The following is a 19,447-nucleotide window of genomic DNA, read 5'->3' on the forward strand; positions in this document are numbered from 1 at the left end:
TGTATAGACGTGTGTGTGTATATATGTGTGTGTATGTGTATAGACGTGTGTGTGTATATATATGTGTGTATGTGTATAGACGTGTGTGTGTGTATATATGTGTGTGTATAGACGTGTGTGTATATATATATGTGTATAGACGTGTGTGTATATGTGTGTATGTGTATAGACGTGTGTGTGTGTGTGTGTGTGTGTATATATATATACGTGTGTGTGTTTATATATGTGTGTATGTGTATAGACGTGTGTGTGTATATATATGTGTGTATATGTGTGTATGTGTATAGACGTGTGTGTGTGTATATGTGTGTATGTGTATAGACGTGTGTGTATATATATGTGTGTATATGTGTGTATGTGTATAGACGTGTGTGTATATATACGTGTGTATGTGTATAGACGTGTGTGTGTGTATATGTATATGTGTGTATGTGTATAGACGTGTGTGTGTGTGTGTGTGTATATACTGTATATATATTGTAACGATCCTGTTTGTTCTGTTCATTAATGTTGCGGGCACTTTAAGAAGGTGAGTCTGTGCGCATGCGCAGTTGTTGTTAGAGAGAGTTCGCGTTCAACTTGTGGTGTGAAGAACGAGCGGCGTTGGTTGTGGCCGAAACAATAACCTCTCTGTGAGTACAGCGAACAAAGAAACAATATCTGTGCAAGACAACCGTCTGGTCATGTGTGGAGGACCAAACGTTACATTGGTGTCAGAAGCGACTTTTTCGAACCTGCTCCTGAGGCGAAGCTAACGGTTATTAGCAACGAACTTTGCTAACGAATGTCACCAGTATGTACGGGAAAGTGAAGAGCGAAAGTGAGGAGATGGACGTTGGTGCGAGACGACGGGACCATGCTCAACAGTTAAGAGACGCTGTGTTACAACTCTCAGAAGAAGAATGTGCGTCAATGCGTGCGCCAATGTGCAGCAACTGGGCTTCATCAAGTATCAAACAGATCACACATCACACCTACCATGATTTTGTTCAATGAGATGAAAACTTATTTGATGTTCAATCCAGTGTTCAGGTTGACTTCAGTGCTTATGTTTTAGTAGAAGTGAAGCTGTGGTGCTTTAGTTTAATACATGGACACAGCACTAAACTTTGTTGTTGGTTGTTAGTTGTTTTTTTAGATTTTGGGATCAACCGTCACTTTTTAGTAATGGGAGAATTATTTCTCTGTACTGTGCGAGTCGTCCCAGAGCCATTGTTCAGGCTGAAGCCAATACGTTTTTAGGTTGAAAAGTTTGCCCCCCTGAAAAAATGGGGGGCAAACTTCTACGAAAAATCTACGAAACTATCACTGATAGATTCTCAAAAATCATCTGATATTAAATGATCTTTTCTCTCAAGGATAAGGATGTTGAAGGAGTGACGTCACAGTGTCCACTGTTGAAGGATAAGGATGTTGAGTGTCCAGCTGGAAGGAGCAGAGGTACATGTTGTTGTTTATTAAAGTCTCTTTTCATTTTATTGACATCGGTAAATGTAACGCTAAGTTTAAGTGAAGGTATCAAGACCTGTCGCCCTTCCCAGCTATCTTCTAAATAATCCACGGAGGAAAAATTCAGAAAAAAAAGTCTTTTATAGATCCAGAGCGGTCCGTAATAGGAACAAAAAAACAAAACAGGCACTCGGGCGAAGGCAGGGCACTTCTGGAGATCGGGGTCCCAACAGCAACTAAAACAAAAAGACAAAAGGACTCACTTGAGTAAATAAAAGTGCTGACAACGTCAGGAGTATCCAAAGGATTATCCAGTTCTGATTCAAAGGCGAGGAGCGAGATCGAAAGGACAGCCAACCTGGAAACGCAATACTCTGGCGAGTTCTTCCGGGTAGAGACGCTCCTTATCAATGGGAAGAACCCGCCACTCCATCATCCCCAGCCGCGCACCTGCCAGCGTCTGTCACTCAAAACACAGGACACATAAAAACGGAAAACCACCTTCAAAATAAAACAAAACAATATAAGCATGACACTTGTATGTTGATTCTATCAAATGTATTCTGCCTATTTTAAATGTTGACCTTTTTTCTTATAAGACTAACTGTCAGGAGTCTTGATGTAAAACGTCACTCAAATTTGTCATTTATTTATTTCTCTCACAGGATTCAGAGTCAATGTTCATTGCACAGAATTTCCATCTCCGTCCTGCACTGTCTGTGATGATGGAACTTACATGGACAAATTGAACCGAGAGAAACATGGTTTCAAGTGTCTCGTCTGTACTGAAGGTAAAGTTTGTTCTTCACTAGAATGATGAGTTGGTCAGTATGTAGATGTGATGTTGGCGGGACCAGCAACCCCCCAGCCCCAGCACCGCCCCCAGCGCAACCCCCCATCCACCACCCCAGCCACCCCCGCCAGCACCCGCCCCCACGCACCATCAAAAACCCCCCTGAAGCGGGCCACCCCCCCGCCGGCGCACGGGGCCATCGCGGCACCAGCGGTCACCACCACCAGGCCCAAGGCACCCACAGGCCCCACCCGCCGGACCCCCACACCCGAACCAGCCAAGCCAGAACGGCCCCGGCGAGAAAAGAAGGATATACAGAGCTCGGTGTCTAAAACTAAAACTAAAACTCCTCCAGCATTCTCAGCCTATAGCAGCTAAAGATAAACAGTTTTGTTAGTTATGACAGCTAGAGATAAACAGTCAAGTTAATTATAGGCTTTATCGAAAAGTAAGGTTTTAAGATTATTTTTAAACATAGAGAGGGTGTCTGCCCTCTGGACTGAAGCCGGTAGTTTGTTCCACAGTAGAGGGGCTTGAAAACTGAAGGCCCTGGCTCCGAATCTACATTTAGAGATTTGTGGTATAACTAGTAGATCAGAGTTTAGGGATCATAAGGTCCTTGAGGTTTGGTAAGTTTGGATTAAATCTTTAATGTATGTTGGTGCTAGACCATGTAAGGCTTTATAGGTTAGGAGAAGGATTTTAAATTATATTCTAAATTCTACAGGAAGCCAATGTAGGGAAGACAGTACAGGGGAAATGTGTTCGCGCCTCTTAGTCTTAGTCAGGACACGAGCTGCAGAGTTCTGAATGAGCTGAAGAGTTCTGAGAGACTTTTTAGAACAGCCTGACAGAAGAGAGTTACAATAGTCCAGCCTGGAGGTTACAAAAGCATGGATGAGCTTCTCAGCAGCATCTAAAGGAAGGAAATGCCTAATTTTTTAAATGTTACGAAGGTGGAAGTAAGCAGTCCGTGAGATTTGTTTTATGTGTGAGTTAAATGATAAGTCCTCGTCAAAGCATACACCCAGATTCTTTACAGTGGTGCTAGTAGCAGGAGCAAGTCCATTTTGTAAAGATCATTAGTTAATGATTGTCTGAGATGTTGCGGACCAACTAGTAAAACCTCAGTCTTTTCCGAGTTCAGTAGGAGGAAGTTTTTGGTCATCCATGACTTGATATCTGTGATACAGGACTGTAGTTGTGTAGCTGATTTCTTTCATCTGGCTTCATGGACAGGTAAAGTTGGGTGTCATTAGCATAACAGTGAAAATGTATAGAGTGTCTTCTAATCAAGTCCCCTAGTGGGAGCATATCGATTGTGAATAGTATTGGACCAAGAACAGAACCTTGTGGGACACCATAGCTGACCTTAGTGTGTGTCGATGAGAGGTGGTTGACATGTACATAGTGCGTTCTATCCGACAGGTAAGATTTAAACCAGTCAAGAGCAGTTCCACGAATGCCTGAATGGTTTTCTAGCCTCTGTAGAAGGATTTGGTGGTCGACAGTGTCAAATGCAGCACTGAGATCTAGAAGAACAAGAACTGAAACATGGCCCTGATCAGAGGCCATCAGTAGGTCGTTACTTACTTTTACCAGGGCGGTCTCTGTGCTGTGGTGTTCCCTAAAACCAGACTGAAACACAAATTGATCATTGTCCTGGAGATAATCACAGAGCTGACTCGTTACCACTTTCTCCAGAAGTTTTGAAATGAATACTAGATTAGAGATAGGCCTGTAGTTAGTGAGGACATCTGGATCAAGAGATAGAACTATAGTTAGTGAGGACCTCTGGATCGAGAGTGGGTTTTTAAGCAGAGGTTTAATTACTGCAACTTTAAAAATCTGAGGCACATAGCCTGATGTTATTGACAGGTTAATAATGTCAAGTATGAAAGTGCTAAGTAAGGGGAACAGTTCTTTAAGTAGCCATGTGGGAATAGGATCGAGAAGACATGTTGTGGACTTTGAGGAGGAAACAACCTGGGACAGCTGTCGAGGACTCACTGGTAGAAAGGAGTCAAAGTATGTATCAGTCATAGTGTCTGTGACCGGTGAGGCTGCACTGGTTGTATTAGAAGAATCTAGGAGGTCTTGAATCTTTCCTCTAATAGTTACAATTTTTTCATTAAAAAAGTTCATAAAGTCATTGCTACTGAGATGAGGAGGGATGGACTGATGGACTGATGGACTGATGGACTGATGGACTGATGGATTGATGGACTGATGGTCTGATGGACTGATGGACTGATGGATTGATGGATTGATGGACTGATGGTCTGATGGACTGATGGTCTGATGGACTGATGGACTGATGGACTGATGGACTGATGGACTGATGGCTCCGTGTCAGCCTGGCTTCAGTACTGAATAAGAACTTGGGGTTATTCTTATTTGCTTCTATAAGTGATGAGTAATATCTGGCTCTGGCTTTCCGAAGAGATGCCTTGTATATTTTTAACTTATCCTGCCAGTCCTGGTAGAATTCATTATGTTTTGATGAACGCCATTTCTTCTCTAGTCGTCTAGAAACCTGTTTTAATTTACGTGTTTCCTGAGTAAACCAGGGAGCAAGACTACTTCTGTTAACAGTCTTTTGAGTTAGTGGTGCGATGAAGTCAAGCGTATTGTGCAACGAGTCTGTAAAACTGCCCACAAAGTTATCAATGTCGGGGTGACTATGGTAGAGTTTCTTGACTCACTGAGGCGTTTTACTGACACTGAGGGAATTATTTCATAAACTTGGTAACGACACTTTCAGACAGACATCTTTTGAGATCCTGCTCTGTAGACTCGGCTCATTTAAAATGAAGTCAAAGGTTATTAATTGATGGTCGGAAAGAAGTGAATTCTGAGGAGAGACAATAACATTTTTAATTTCAAGTCCGTATGCTAGGACAAGATCTAATGTGTGCTTAAAGCAGTGAGTCGGTTCATGCACTGTACTGTCATGTACTGTTGACAGTACATGTCAACAGTACATGTCAACATGTACTGTACTGTTGTGTACTGTTGACATGTACTGTTGACATGTACTGTACTGTCGTGTACTGTTGACATGTACTGTTGACAGTACATGTCAACAGTACATGTCAACAGTACAGTACATGTTGACATGTACTGTACTGTTGACAGTACATGTCAACAGTACATGTCAACATGTACTGTACTGTTGTGTACTGTTGACATGTACTGTTGACATGTACTGTACTGTCGTGTACTGTTGACATGTACTGTTGACAGTACATGTCAACAGTACATGACAGTACAGTACATGTCAACCTGACGAGGTCATGATGTTCCTGTGGAACAAGAGTCTCTTGAGTGAAGGTCTCGCGGTCGAGACACATCTTTGTTTTCTTTCTCTTGTGACACTGAAGACACAACGTACACAACGTTCATCATCATGTGACGTCTGACACCAAACAAAGGGCTTCCCTGCTGTCGTCATGGCGACGCTGGTCTCCTCCGTCTCGAGCTTCATTCATGTTGAGGACCAGAAGATTCACGAGCTTCATCCTGACTGGAGCTTTAACATCTGATGGAACCAAACATCCCAGTATTTTAACATTTTTACTCCATGAATCCTGAAGGTTTTACTCATTATTTTATTTATTCAGCAATCAAGAGCAATTTTGTCTTTTTCTAAACTAGTTAGAATTTTTGAGGTAAAAACACACAAGACTAAAAATCCTTTATGTGCTTTCCAGTGTGTCCTCTGTGTCGCGTCGTTCTACTCACATGTGAATGTTTGAATCATTTTGTCATGAAACAACAGGAAGTAAAAAAGTACTACATCTGTGGACAAAGTTTGAATTACAACACGTTCCTGCTGCCAAATGATTTTTAAATTGTATTAAATGTATTTCTTCGAGTGTTTCTACTTGAACTTTATTTCTCTGTTAAAATCACTTTTGTTAACATTTCTATTGGAATTAAATCCTTTTGAAAACATATTTTGTGGGTTTTCATCACTGCTGCTGTGACGTCTGTTTTCAGTTCCTTCAGACTCTGATGGATCAGCGTCTCAACGAGACTTCAGTTGCTGGACACGACCTCTGATGGATCAGCGTCTCAACGAGACTTCAGTTGCTGGACACGACCTGCAGGACGAGAGCGAAGTCATAAAGTGTCGTGTGTTTGCAGCACAGGTTACCTTGTTGATCCAGGTGAGGTAGGAGCTCACGCGTGTGAAGACCGTTGGTTTCTGCAGGACATTACAGCCTTGACCAGAACCGAAGCTCACCAGCCCGTGGACCTCCCAAGACCCGTCCGTGTTCTGGCAGTTGAGTGGCCCCCCGGAGTCCCCCTGCAGGTCAGCGTCAGTACTGCAGTCGTAGAGACACGTGGTCAGACTCACGTTACAACCCGCGGTGACGCCATCTCCTCCCGCACACACCATCCTGTCCGTGGCCAGAACACTCCACCAGTCGTGCTGAGAGCAGGTGAGATGGTCCACCACCGGCAGCAGGGCCTGCTGGAGGACGTCAGCGAGGGGCCCCTGAGCTGTCGGGGGCCACGTTAGTGCTTCACCTCAAAACGATGGTCAATCACTCACTGGACAGGCGACCCCAGCCGGTGACGTAACACGCCGCCCCGTGAGCGAGAGCGACGTCACTCCGTGGAAGACATGCAGGCGAGATGACGTCAGAGAAGGTCACGGGGTCAGACAGCTTGATCAGGGCGATGTCGTTGCTACAGGAAGTCACCATCAGAGAGGAGAATACAGGCATGTGTGTGTGTGTGCGTGTGTGTGTGTGTTCACCGGCTCAACATGACGCTGTAGTCCTCGTGCGTGAAGATGTCTGAAGCTCCAGCAGAAGCTCCAGCAGAAGCTCCAGCAGAAGCCTCCTCCTCCTCCCTCAGGTGTCCGCCCAGCATCACTCGGTACCCGGAGCTCGGCCTGCAGCGAGACAACGATGTTCACTGAAGCTTCAGAGACACTGACGCTCGTGACACTTGCTTGATGCAGTGAGCGGCCGTGAGGACCCACGCAGAGGAGATGAGGACCCCTCCACACACGTGACTCCAGCGCCCCCTGCTGTCCGACTGCAGCGAGATCTGCACAGATGAAGGTTCAACCTACAGTCCAACATCTTCACCAGACGCTTTACCTGCCACGGCCAACTGTGAGGTCTGACGTCATGACCCGCCACCACCCTGCTGAGCACAGGAGGATACGCGGGGACTCCACATCCAAACACTAGGATGAGAAGAATAATAATGACCCGAGGTTTCTATCTTAGCATGACTGAGGAGGATCTAAAGGTTTCATGAGCAGCTGTAAACATGTTTACTTGTTGACATGTTTATAGCTGCTCACTTTAAACATTTCCCGCCCGTTTAACCTGATCCTGGGTCTCAATTGAAACATTGCTGCCCCCGTGTGTCTGAAACAAGACATCACCGTCGGTCGCTAAAAAACTAGACATTTTAATTGACTTTAACTGCTTATCAGTATAAATACACGATTTATTAATGAATAATTAAAGTCTTTGTTTGATGTTTATAGTCGTAAGTTGTAAACATTAGATTATATAATATAACAAATGATTTTATATTGAATGCCATTATTTTCTAATGATCCAAATAACAAAACTGTTTCTATGGAGATTCTTTATTTTAATCTCATATCACAAATATTCATCTTTGAAACACCAACATACGAGTATAAAAAGTCAATATATATGTGACCTTCAAGGTCTAGGTAGGTAGAACTTTATTGATCCTCAGCAGGTCTCCTTCGGGAAATAGTTTTTTTCAAATTATCCACAGCAAATACAGCAATTTAAAAAAAAATAAAATCAAAATAAAATCAGAACAAAGAGAAATAAAGAGAAAGAACAAGAAACAGTGGGTTTACATCTTACCGCTTCCTATGCTGAGAACAAGAACCAGCAGCTTCCTCATGACTTGAAGTTCTTCAGTTCAACCTTCACAGAAACACCAGTATTTATACTCTGACATGTTTCCTGGGAAAACCAGATATCGAGGCTAGAAGTCAAACAAATACTCAAGACAGGTGGTGTGAGATACGACATTCACACACACACACACACGTTTAAAGATGTGTGTGTGTGTGATACGACATTCACACACACACGTTTAAAGATGTGTGTGTGTGAGATACGACATTCACACACACACGTTTAAAGATGTGTGTGTGTGTGTGATACGACATTCACACACACACACGTTTAAAGATGTGTGTGTGTGAGATACGACATTCACACACACACACACACACATGTTTAAAGATGTGTGTGTGTGAGATACGACATTCACACACATGTTTAAAGATGTGTGTGTGTGAGATACAACATTCACACACACACACACACACACACACATCTTTAAACATGTGTGTGTGTGAGATAAGACATTCACACACACATGTTTAAAGATGTGTGTGTGTGTGATACGACATTCACACACACACACACACACACACACACACACACACACATGTTTAAAGATGTGTGTGTGTGTGATACGACATTCACACCAGGACACACACACATATAAATACTTGAGAATATATCTGTATCTATATCTGTTCCAGTAAGTTATTGATTCATTAAAACTGAAGAAAAGTTCGACTGAGAGCAAATATAAATGATTTCTGTCCAGAATCATTCATGGAGCAGGACTACAATGACGAAGGTCTTCATTTGGTACTTCATTTCCCGAAGGCCTTTGCGCTGAAGAACCGACTTCCGCCGGGGTCCTTGTTGAACGTGCAGTACACAGTGTCGTCTCTAGGGGTCGCGCTCGTGCTGGGAAGGTTTCGGCGCGCGCCTGTCGCTCGAGCTGAAGACGAAACACGACGAGGAGGAAGAAGAAGATCGAGAAGAACATCTGAAGAACATCTGAAGAGCATCTGAATCTCGGTCTCTCGTCTCTGTGCACAAGAGTCCAACAGCAGGAGAAGCTGCGGTGAGTAGTTGTTGGTAATGAAGCATCTTATCATCACGACTTTAGCGACGATTCTATTTCAAGAACATCCCATCATTTGCTGTTTTTCTATTACATTGAACCGAAAACGGCAGAGAAATTATATTTCCGTTCGTTTTAAACTCATGTAATTGGCTTCATGGCGGCTAACAGTCGAGCTAACAGTCGAGCTAACAGTCGAGCTAACAGTCGAGCTAACAGTCGAGCTAACAGTCGAGCTAACAGTCAAGCTAACAGTCAAGCTAACTGACCAGAGTTTTACTCCAGATGAGACCTTTGTGTTTCCACTGAAACTACTCGCTAATACTCTGTCGATACTCGGTTTGCGATGCGAGGTCCACGCCTCCGCGTCCACAGATGCTGATGTTCGACCGGTGTTTCCATCTTTGGTCCTCTGGAGGTCGAGAGGAAATGGTGGTCAAAACCCCACCCAGACAACGTGGACCACCACAACACTTGTGATCGTTGTTGCTATGTTCACGTGTGTCTGCAGCAGAGCCTCTTTATCAACGTGTACTTTGTGTAAACATTCGAGTAGAATATGACACTGACTCCTTCAGAGAAGTGTGTCTGGTGTAAAGTGGAGCAAGAGAAGCTCTTGTAACCTCAGCTTCATGGAATCATTCTCCTCCTCATGGATTATTTAAAAAGCTCTCTTCTGGGCAATCCTTTGTAAGAAGTTTATTATGAACCTTCTCCTTTTGTGTGTTTGGCTCCTCAGCTCGGGGCCATGAAGGTGGGGGCGTGAAAGAGCTCGAGATCCCAGGAGCTCAGAACCAGGAGGTAAAGCCGAGATGCTCGAAGCAGACCAAGACCCAGCTGGTGCTCTGCAGGGAGAAGAAGACATGGGTGGAAGGGACTTGAAAACGGAGGTCATCAGACTGACTCTTGAACTCCAGGAGGCCACAGAGGAGAAGCTGCAGGCAGCGCGCTATGGTCTGGTGGTGTTAGAAGAAAGTTCTGCTCTGAAGATCAAACATCGGCAGCTGGAAGAGGAACATGACACGCTGAAGGTGGAACTGCAGCAACTGAAAGAGGTAAACGAAGTCAGATTTTAAGATACAATAAACATTTACCTCCAAACTATAAATAGTTTACTGTCTTAACTTCTACATACATTTGTCTCTCACCGGAATAAATTACTTAAGGATAAAAAAAATGAAATGATGGAAGTCGGTTAAACCTTTCTGTTCGTTACCATGTTGACCTGTGAACAGTTGAGATACATGAAGATACATTGTCTTGAAACACGTGGCTTTGATGAGGAACTGTTTAGTGTTCCTTCTTTCTTCACTGCTACTTATATTGTTCTGGAGTTTCTCACTGGAATAATGTTGTCAACCGTGTAACCGTGTCATTGGGTGGATTTGAGTCGTCACTGTAGAGTTACAGTCTCGTCTGTGTCCGTATGTCATCAGTAATATCCTCAGCAAATATTTACTCAAGAGCCAGTAACTTCGTCACGTTCTGTTTGTACCAAGTGAAGACCTTTAGAATAAACAAAACACGTTCATTCATTTCTACTTTTCGTTTCCTTTTTTTATTGTTTTACATTGATTTACATTTGTCACCAGCTCTAATTAAGGTTTTGTATCTACAATGTAATTACAGGCGTTATTTTTACATCTAAACCGAATGTTTATTCAGTCGACTCATTGAACTCAGTGTTGGTTCTTCTTCTGAAGAGTGAATTATGTTTTCTTGACATCCTTCACTCTCTGTGCGTCACTGATTGTTGGTGTTCCAGCCAAGCTAACACTCGATTCATGACCTAGCAGTGGAGGTTTCTATGTTCTTGCGGACTATTGCTCTCAGACGTTGGCCCTATTGAAGCAGGTGTGAAACCGATCGTATAAACAGGCCTTCAGTTGAATTCTATAATGGGGTCCGGCTCTATCTTACATCATTACAATGGGATACAGTGCATCTAGTGGGCACTTTGTTGTCTCTGTTCTGACTCTGTCGAGGTTTGTGTCAGTGACGTAATCTTCTAAAAAGCCTGAAATATGGATCATCTTGGCAGGTTCACAGGTTTATGTAAGAGGTTTATCCTTTAATATTCTACCCATTATGTGAGCAGATCACTAGTACTTATGTTAAGAGCTCTAACACGCTCCAATCAGAACCTTTCTTATAATATCGTTTCTGGTACCACAGCCAAGTTCCAGATTTTCATGTCTGCACAGAATTCTAGTATTTGGTTCCAAATCTGCATGAACGACATTTTTGTTCCGACATTTGACTCGTGTTAATAGCATTAGTGTCTAAACTCAACATGATGTTCAGCTCAGTGGGTTTATCATCATGTTGGACATTTCTATCTTCTTGTTTAATCGGATGTTTCCACAAACAGACCTTTCATCTGAGTGTGTAACGCTCTATTGTGACAACAACTTCCTGTTTCACAAGATTCCTGCTGGAGAATGTTCGTCTACGTCCCTCATTTACTGTCGAGATCTAATCCCTTGTTTCTCCCTCCAAGGCTTTTGCAGATTCTGTGAGCAGCCAGAAACGTGCCGCTGCTGATGGCGAGTGCCGGGAGGAGAACCTGTTGCAGGAGACGGCCTCCAAGGAGGCTGCTATGGCAACTCGTCTGGAAGAAGTACAAGCGGAGCTGAAACAAGCGCGCCTTGCTTTGAGCAATGCCCACGCAGAAATTGAAAGACTTGGAGTGGACTCGACCCAACTGAAGAAGGTGTGTGAGTCAGACGAGTCAAACACAACACGAAGTCAGACCATCATGATGGTCCTGATGAGTCAACTTGCTCTCATCGAAACACATGTTGTTTTTGAAGGAGTGTGAAGGTCTGGATGCTGAGAAAGGTCACATGAGGGATGAGATGAAGGAGTATAAAGTACGAGAACTCCGACAGTTGCAGGACAATGGGGAGCTGGAAGAAGAAAACATATCTCTGCAAAAACAGGTGTCTGTTCTCAAGGAGAATCAGGTCAGTGAAGGTGTGTGCGTGTGCGTGTGCGCGTGTACACATGTGCATGTTGTGTTTGTTAAATTAGAATTTTTGGACAAAAGCTCATTTGTCTCAAACAAAATGTTAATATCGTTTAAAAATGTTCTTCCTGAAATCCACCTTTTGTCATTTTCCGTTAGGATGAGAATAATCCAGTTTCTTTGGATCAAAGTTCTGCTACTTAAAGCCTTTAACAACACAAATGAAGGGTCCGATCCAGACTAAAAACTTGTATTAGTTTACATGATCCATTACTTGAACACAATCCCATCAGATGACCTTTGACCAACTGGCCTTCGATCTTAAATCTATAATCTGTCAACAGACATGGATGGAGAACAGCTTGTGTTTGTTCTTTTTATATAAGAAGCAGGTTATTATTATTATTATTATTATTATTAGGATTATTTTATTTTGTCTCCTCCTGTTTTCTTGTTGAACCTGGAATTGACATGTTAAGTGTGGTGTTGCTCATGCATGAAAGAGATGAATACAAGTTTTCTTGTTTTTTACTTCAAGGTGGAGTTTGAATCTCTGAAGCTGGAGTTGACCCAGAAGAACGAGGAGCAGGACGAGCTGCGAGCTCAGATGGAAGAAGCTGCCAGGCTGAGGGAGATTGCAGAGAAGCAGTTGGATGAGGCCCTGGAAGCCCTGAAGGAGGAGCGGGACCAGAAGAATAGTCTTAGACGGGAGGTCTCTGCTTTGACCCTTAACCCCTTTGATTCAGTGGGGAACCTCGAACTCCATCTGGATCATCTGGATGACAGCCAGGACGAGGGTCAGAAGAGAGAGGGGGATGGTGAAGGAGGGGACCAGGATGGCGGATATAACAACGGTCCTGGATCTGCTCCTAATTCTGTGCACCCTCCTCATTCAGGCGACTCCAAACCTAATGGCCTCATCCAACGCTTTTCCACGCCACGAAGCAGTGACGTGTTTCTGCGGGCGCCGGCCTCCGGCCTCGTGTCCGACTTACTCAGTGAACTGCATTTCTCAGACAGTCAGAAGCTCAAACAGCAACTGCTGCAGGTTTGTCTATCTCTTCTTCATGACTTAAACCATCACGATGTAAATCCCATCCCGGGTTTGTCAGTTTCTTGTGGGCAAACATCGCAATATAGCTTTTAAAAACACATTTGTAGCATAGAGTTTTCCTAATTCTGAAGTCATAGAAGGCCAACCCCCGTCACACTGACTGTATTATTGATGCTTCACTTAAGTTGGGGGTTGGGATTACAGGCCTCCACCTAGCAGATGTTGACTGTGAATGGAGCTGCTCTTTCACATTTAAATGGAGCAAGTGTCGACGTACTGTGAACTAAGATCATAGTCATCACTGACTTCTCTTTATCTGTTGACGGATACTTTATTGATCCTCAATAAGTCCTCTGTTTTTAAAAACACTTTTTTGATAAAAGATTACATTACTCTAGTGTTTGGTCTGTTATTTTCTTTCTGTATCAATGTTCTGGATAGTGCAGAACTTTTAGAGCTTCTCCAATAATCTCTCTCCTGTGGGGTTTTTCCAGACGGAGAGAGAAAAGTCCAATCTGGTTAACAAGGTAGAAGAACTGCAGATGCAGCTGGTCATGTCCAAGCAGGCCTTGGGTCAGCAGGAAGACAAGGTTGGATCTCTTACCAAGCAGCTGGAGGCCGTGCAGAGCAAACGCACAACAGAAGATGACCAGTGCCGGACTGATCCAGAAACTGCTAAAGATGGCGATGCTGTCTTTGACTACGAAGTTGACACCAAGAGTAAGGAGGTGCTGGAGGCTCGCATGCGTTCTGCTAGCGAAGATCTTCTGAAGCTCCGAGATGAACTGTCACAGGCAGGCACTCGGTACAACAACCTGGAGCATCGATACAAGCAGGAGAAGGACCGCTGGAGGTCTGAAGCTCAGGACTTGGCTGATAAGATCCGCCAGTGCATCAAGTCCAGCCGTCAAGACCAGGAGCGGATCGGCGAGCTTGAGAGAGAGATCGGCGCCACAAGGAAGGTAGCCATCGATTCTGAGGGGCACCTCAGTGTGGCGCAGGAGGAGCTGCTGGCCTTCTCTGAAGAATTGTCAAACCTCTATCATCACATCTGTGTGTGCAACAACCTGACCCCCAAACGGGTCACACTGGACTATTATCGGGACAGTGCAAGAGCAGGAGGCAGCAGCGCTCGTAGACAACACCAGATATTTTCCTTGGCAAACTCCCAAAAAAAGCCCCGGCCCAACGACATGTTCATTTCAAAAGCTGCTGCGTTGCAGTTCATGGGGGAGGTGGATAGTTCCAGCACCAGCGGAGACTCTTCTAGTTGCCCGGGATCTCCTACACTGGATTTCAGGGATCCTTCCAATGTGAGCAACCTGGTGGCAGTCATTCGCTGTCAGATCAAACATCTCCGGGTAAGAAAGTTTCTACACAGCCTCGATTGTTAGTCAACACATGAGTGAACGTGCGTGTTTGCTAGTGTTACCAGAAGTAAGAGGAGAGTTGTGCGTTCAACTACACAAGGATTGTCTGCATCTGGAACTCTGTTTGCCTCTGAGGGAGGAAAGTTTGAAGAAGTTGCAGTCTTGTACATAACAAGAGGTTGAAGAGTGGTTGGAGGTTTAAGGTTTGAGCAGCATTAAGACGACAGAAAGGCTCTGTTTGCCTGCATTTTTCTAGCGAGGGAGTTAAGATGGAACAATGCTGGTCAGACCCACTGGACGAGGACAATAAGCTGAGCTGTGGTGATTCTTGAAGCACTTGTGTTGCACATTCTAACATGGAGTCAGAGGGTCATAGGTGTTGTGGTTTCTAAACAACACAAGCAATCATGGAAACTAACTTCTTCTTCTTTTGTCAGGTTGCCGTGGACCTCTGCCGACAGAGAGGTGCGATGCCTTACTCTGGTTTAAGCTGCAGTGAAGAGTCTGAGCAAAATGCTGAAAGTCTTTTGGAGGAAGTACTTAAACTGAAGTCCCTTTTGAGCACCAAGAGAGAACAGATCGCAACTCTCAGAACTGTCCTGAAGGCTAACAAACAGGTAGGCAACACTTTTTATTCAAATTGAAAGTTTTAGGTTTTTAACTATCCAGTAAAATGTCTTTTTCTTCTTCTCTGGTTTTTAAGGCCATCTTGTATGGCATTGAAATGTAAAAGTAAAACAAAATATGGTTACACATCCGACTGGAAATAAAAGGAAAGAATCCGTTCTTTTACGTTGAAGTTAAATTAACCTCTTCATCATTTGTACTTGTCAAGACTGCAGAGTTGGCCCTCTCTAATCTGAAAACCAAGTACGAGACGGAGAAGAGTCTGGTCTCAGAAACGATGATGAAACTTCGAAATGAGCTGAAGGCCCTGAAGGAAGATGCGGCAACCTTCTCCTCCCTCAGAGTCATGTTCGCCAGTCGGTAAGATCTGCCCAGAGGACCTCACAACGCTCCACGTTTGAAATGAAATGTTGCGATGGATCCTGAAGGGTTGATAGAATGTTTATGAATCTCCAGCTGACTCCAGGCTCGTCGGAGATTCTCCTCGACTGTTGCTTAGTAATGCTGCTTCTGTGCAGATTGTGCTCACGTAATGAGCTTATGCTTGTAGACTAGTTGCAGGTTCACGTGAAGATTACAAACCACATGCTCTGCCCTGTGATGTCGGGGGAGGAGGCCCAACAGATTTGTCCCTGGACCAGGTCACCTTAGTGACGGACATGACCAATGTCTGTGAGGGCGGGGCCAGTGCTGCCATTGACAAACTGCATTATTTAACTCTATGTTCCAGTGACATAGGGGGTTGAGAAGAATCCCTTAACGTTAACATTGAGCATTTTTAGTCGCCGTCATAATATCAAGACTAGTGTTTTGAGCCTCTCCTCAAGACCCTCATGAGCTGGTATTTATCATTCTTAAGGATTGGATGTCACACAAGAATTACAGACGCAGGTTCTTCAGCTTCAGGCCAACGATGGGCTTAGTTTGAAAGATGTTGAATGCTGCCACTTGGTGGCTGTTGGTAGATGATGCATGTTTGTGCTCAGTCTGTAACTGGAGGGAGTGACTCTCTGCTGCATCAAAATGTTTGGATCTTATTAATTGATTATTGTGTTGCTCACTGTTGTGAAGCCATGTTTGCTTGTGTTTGTTGATGTTTGCTGAATCAATGATGTCACTAACCCGTTGTGTTTGTGTGTTTTCTACTCACCTGCTTGTGCATGACGCCTCTCTCAGGTGTGACCAGTATGTCACTCAGCTGGATGAGATGCAGAGGCAGCTGGTGGCAGCTGAGGACGAGAAGAAGACTCTCAACTCTCTGCTAAGAATGGCCATCCAGCAGAAACTGGCTCTGACTCAGCGCTTGGAGGACCTGGAGTTGCCGCTGTCGCCTCACAGTCAGAACAGCAGCCCCCGGCGCTCCAGAGCCAAAGAGCTGGCCTGCAAGTCTGGCCGAGCCGGGAGGAGCCCTCGCAACAGTCCCGGCCGGCCCTCGCTCCGGAGCAGTCCACGAGCCAGTCCAGTCCTGGGCAGCAGTGTCCCGGCCATGGCCACGCACCACCTGCAAGCTCTCACGCGAAGCCTCCACACCAGTCCCGTAAGAACTTCTTTCTCTTGTCGTCCAGAACAGTCGGTCAACACACTCCAAGAGTCACAGCACAACATTCCCAGAGACGCCACATTCGTTAGAGCTCCTAGTGTCAGTGACCTCTTTGAGTCCGAGTCTTGCTCCTCGACCTGTTCTCGTGACGCGAGGGTCAGACCGGACGCTCAACACGGTGGATCATCAAGAGCCACATCAGGCCAGAGAAGGTCCGTCGCTGCCCGCCAGGACACCTTCATCAGCACTCGTGTTGTTCCCGGCTGCTCGCCCGCTCGCAAGTCCTCCCTCGCCTCAGTCACCTCCGACCCCTTGCAGGAGGGTCCACTCTCCTGTGACGCCCAGGCTGCTCCACATGTTGACCCCTGTGTGCGCCGCAAGCTTCAACACAAACCTTCATGTCAGTCAGACTCGTCTCTGCTCTGTTCAAACTCCAGAAACAAGAGTGTCCTGGTTCACACGGGTCCGGTCAGGAGGACCGGCACCTCCAGAGAGTCCCACCAGAGTAGAACCAATGAAGCTCCTTCTTTAGACGTCAGTACGACCAACAAGTCCAGCAGAGCCCGGAGCTCAAACCCTCCTCGCAGGCGATGAAGTGTCAAAGTCAGCAGACGTTCTCTTTACTTAACGTTCAGCTTCATTTAATCAATGGATAAATAGAAGTTTACTAATGTCCTCTGAAAACTAGTTTCACAAACTATACATGTTTAAAAAGATGAGCTCACTCTCACCATTGTTTGATTCACTGACGACACTTTCAACAGTTTCTGTGATTGACACTTGATTCTTGCTGCTGTGAAATAACATCTGCCTCTGATTTCTGCTGCAAGTCTTAAGGTTTGAAGGATCTAAACGTGTTTCTCTGCTTCATCTTCGTAGCGCTGACTCCCTCCTTCATTCCTCCCTTCTTCTCCATGAGGACGTGTCTTCATGTTGAACCCTGGCCTCCCTCCTCCCGCCCTGACCAGGTGTGCGGCTTCATTTCCACTCGAGCCTCCAACCCTGGATCTGAAAGTAACGACTCTGACCCTCGCCTCAGACCCTGCATGCAGCCTCGACACCATCAATCGTGAGCTTCTCGCTTCCTGCCGTGTTGTTCATCACTATTTATTCTGACCCCACAGTATTAATCAGACGTTCATCGTTTTGATCTTGCCGTCAGACACTTTGGTCAGACTTTGTTTCATGAGCACCTGCTGCTTCCCCATTGGTCGGCGAGTCCTGGTGGACGTGAAGAGTCGTGTTCAAGTAACTTCTGTTCAGCGCTAGTGTTGCTTATTTGTTTCTCCACCTCTTAGACCTCCAGATGTTGAACACCTCACTTCCATCTAGATGTAGAAATAAAGACGTAGAATAAATGTCCACAGATCAACGTCAGACCTCTTTGCTTGACCCTGGTTCTGTAGTTACTCAGATCATCTGACGATACAAACTTGTTTGAGGCAGAAGCAGATCTTGAAGAATCGATCAGTTGCATCACTTTTAAGCTTCGTCTTCATCGCTTTCCTTTCATCGTTCTGCATGTTTTTAGGAAACCACCAGGATTTTCTGAGACGAAAACAGATGCTATTGCTGAATATATATATATATTATATATATATATATATATATATATATATATATATATTGTATACAACTCACTGAAGAACTTGAGCAAGCATTCTTTACAATAATGCTGTTGAATCATGTAATTGATCTGATTTTAACGACGCCAGTGAAAGTTTAGATGAAAAAAGACACATTTCTGTTGAGATTAATTAAATGTATAAAGTGCCTTTTTTTCATCCATTTTATAGACGACGTGTGTTTTCACGAGCAGAGCAACAAAATGAAGTAAAACACTGAGTTGAATGATGTTCAATCGTTTGTATTCGACTCGCACTCGACACGTCAAAGCCTCTAAATGAAGGGAAACCATGGAAACCATCAGTCGTTGGAACCAATTTGCTCTTTTTGTTGCTCAACAGTCACAACAAGTCACTGATCTTCTGTGGCGTCACATGGTTGTTGAAACTTTTATGTTGCTTTTCAAAGTGTGCACTGAATCTTAAAGTATGATGTCACTGAACACTTTCATGATGTCAACTGTAATCGTTATAATATGATTTATTGTAAATATTCATTGACTCATCGGACAATTCTGTATATTTTGCTGTTGTGAAAATATTGATGTTTTTTAAACTAATTTGAAAGTTTTATAAATTGAGTTTGTCTATTTAATTTGAGTTATAACATTGTTGTACATTTTGTATTTATGTTGCCCTCTGTATAAATGTCATGAACACTTGTATGCAACGCTGTCACTCACCTGTCACTCACCTGTCAACCTGAAGATTAAAAAACACTGGAAGAGTCTGTCGTTCATTCAGTTCCTCAACATCAAATACAAAAGATTGAAAATGTTACTTATTGCAGTGAGTTTTAAATAAAAGAAAATATACCTATTATTACATACAGCTAAAGGTAGAAAGTGTATTCATGGCATAATTAAACTTCGCTCAACATTCACACAATACAGTTTTTTAGGAAGTTAAGACTCTTGTAATTATACAAATGAGGTGAAAGGTTGAATAGTTAATATTCAATGTGTTCTTCGAAGTTACAATGTTGTACTAGAACTTGTGTTTATGTTTCAAACCATTTTTGCCACATAAACGAGAACTTGATGTTCTTTTGAAGCGAGCACCAGGATTGACCAATCAGCTGC

General features: G+C 44.1%; 2 protein-coding genes and 1 long non-coding RNA gene across 4 annotated transcripts; 2 read left to right on the plus strand and 1 right to left on the minus strand.

Moving 5' to 3' along the window:
- Positions 1–482: 482 nt before the first annotated feature.
- On the plus strand, positions 483–6,201 carry LOC148058664 (uncharacterized). Of its 2 annotated transcripts, none has more exons than XR_015709641.1 (3): positions 483–866; positions 1,359–1,440; positions 2,115–6,201. It is a non-coding gene; the product is annotated as an uncharacterized LOC148058664 (long non-coding RNA). The 2 variants fall into 2 exon arrangements; XR_015709640.1 differs by having other exon boundaries at positions 483–632.
- On the minus strand, positions 6,123–8,239 carry LOC148058665 (chymotrypsin-C-like). The gene is made up of 8 exons (XM_087782523.1): positions 8,116–8,239; positions 7,360–7,448; positions 7,209–7,306; positions 7,011–7,148; positions 6,804–6,940; positions 6,606–6,751; positions 6,402–6,554; positions 6,123–6,348 (listed from the first exon to the last, which is right to left on the minus strand). Exons 1-8 carry the CDS (start codon positions 8,153–8,155, stop codon positions 6,331–6,333), a joined length of 819 nt encoding a protein of 272 aa, XP_087638649.1. The 5' UTR covers positions 8,156–8,239; the 3' UTR covers positions 6,123–6,330.
- A 672-nt stretch (positions 8,240–8,911) lies between these two features.
- LOC148058666 (protein bicaudal D homolog 2) lies at positions 8,912–19,095 on the plus strand. The gene is made up of 10 exons (XM_087782522.1): positions 8,912–9,181; positions 9,921–10,236; positions 11,682–11,894; positions 11,995–12,147; positions 12,688–13,197; positions 13,698–14,564; positions 15,011–15,190; positions 15,409–15,560; positions 16,377–16,737; positions 17,620–19,095. Exons 2-10 carry the CDS (start codon positions 9,994–9,996, stop codon positions 17,623–17,625), a joined length of 2,685 nt encoding a protein of 894 aa, XP_087638648.1. The 5' UTR covers positions 8,912–9,181; positions 9,921–9,993; the 3' UTR covers positions 17,626–19,095.
- Positions 19,096–19,447: the final 352 nt, after the last annotated feature.

This window comes from Callionymus lyra, unplaced genomic scaffold, assembly GCF_982586985.1.
Source record: "Callionymus lyra unplaced genomic scaffold, fCalLyr1.hap1.1 HAP1_SCAFFOLD_61, whole genome shotgun sequence".
In the NCBI taxonomy this organism is placed as follows: domain Eukaryota; kingdom Metazoa; phylum Chordata; class Actinopteri; order Syngnathiformes; family Callionymidae; genus Callionymus; species Callionymus lyra.

Bases quoted from the DNA above. Each gene is read 5' to 3' on its own strand.
- LOC148058665 (XM_087782523.1), bottom strand. From the start codon at position 8,155: ATGAGGAAGCTGCTGGTTCTTGTTCTCAGCATAGGAAGCG. The intron at 7,149-7,208 runs GCAAGTGTCACG...GTCTCGCTGCAG, and splicing joins ACGGCCGCTCACTGCATCAA to GCCGAGCTCCGGGTACCGAG. The intron at 6,752-6,803 runs GTGAGTGATTGA...GGCCCCCGACAG, and splicing joins CGGCTGGGGTCGCCTGTCCA to CTCAGGGGCCCCTCGCTGAC.
- LOC148058666 (XM_087782522.1), top strand. From the start codon at position 9,994: ATGCTCGAAGCAGACCAAGACCCAGCTGGTGCTCTGCAGGGAGAAGAA. The intron at 11,895-11,994 runs GTGTGTGAGTCA...TTGTTTTTGAAG, and splicing joins ACTCGACCCAACTGAAGAAG to GAGTGTGAAGGTCTGGATGC. The intron at 15,561-16,376 runs GTAAGATCTGCC...CGCCTCTCTCAG, and splicing joins AGAGTCATGTTCGCCAGTCG to GTGTGACCAGTATGTCACTC.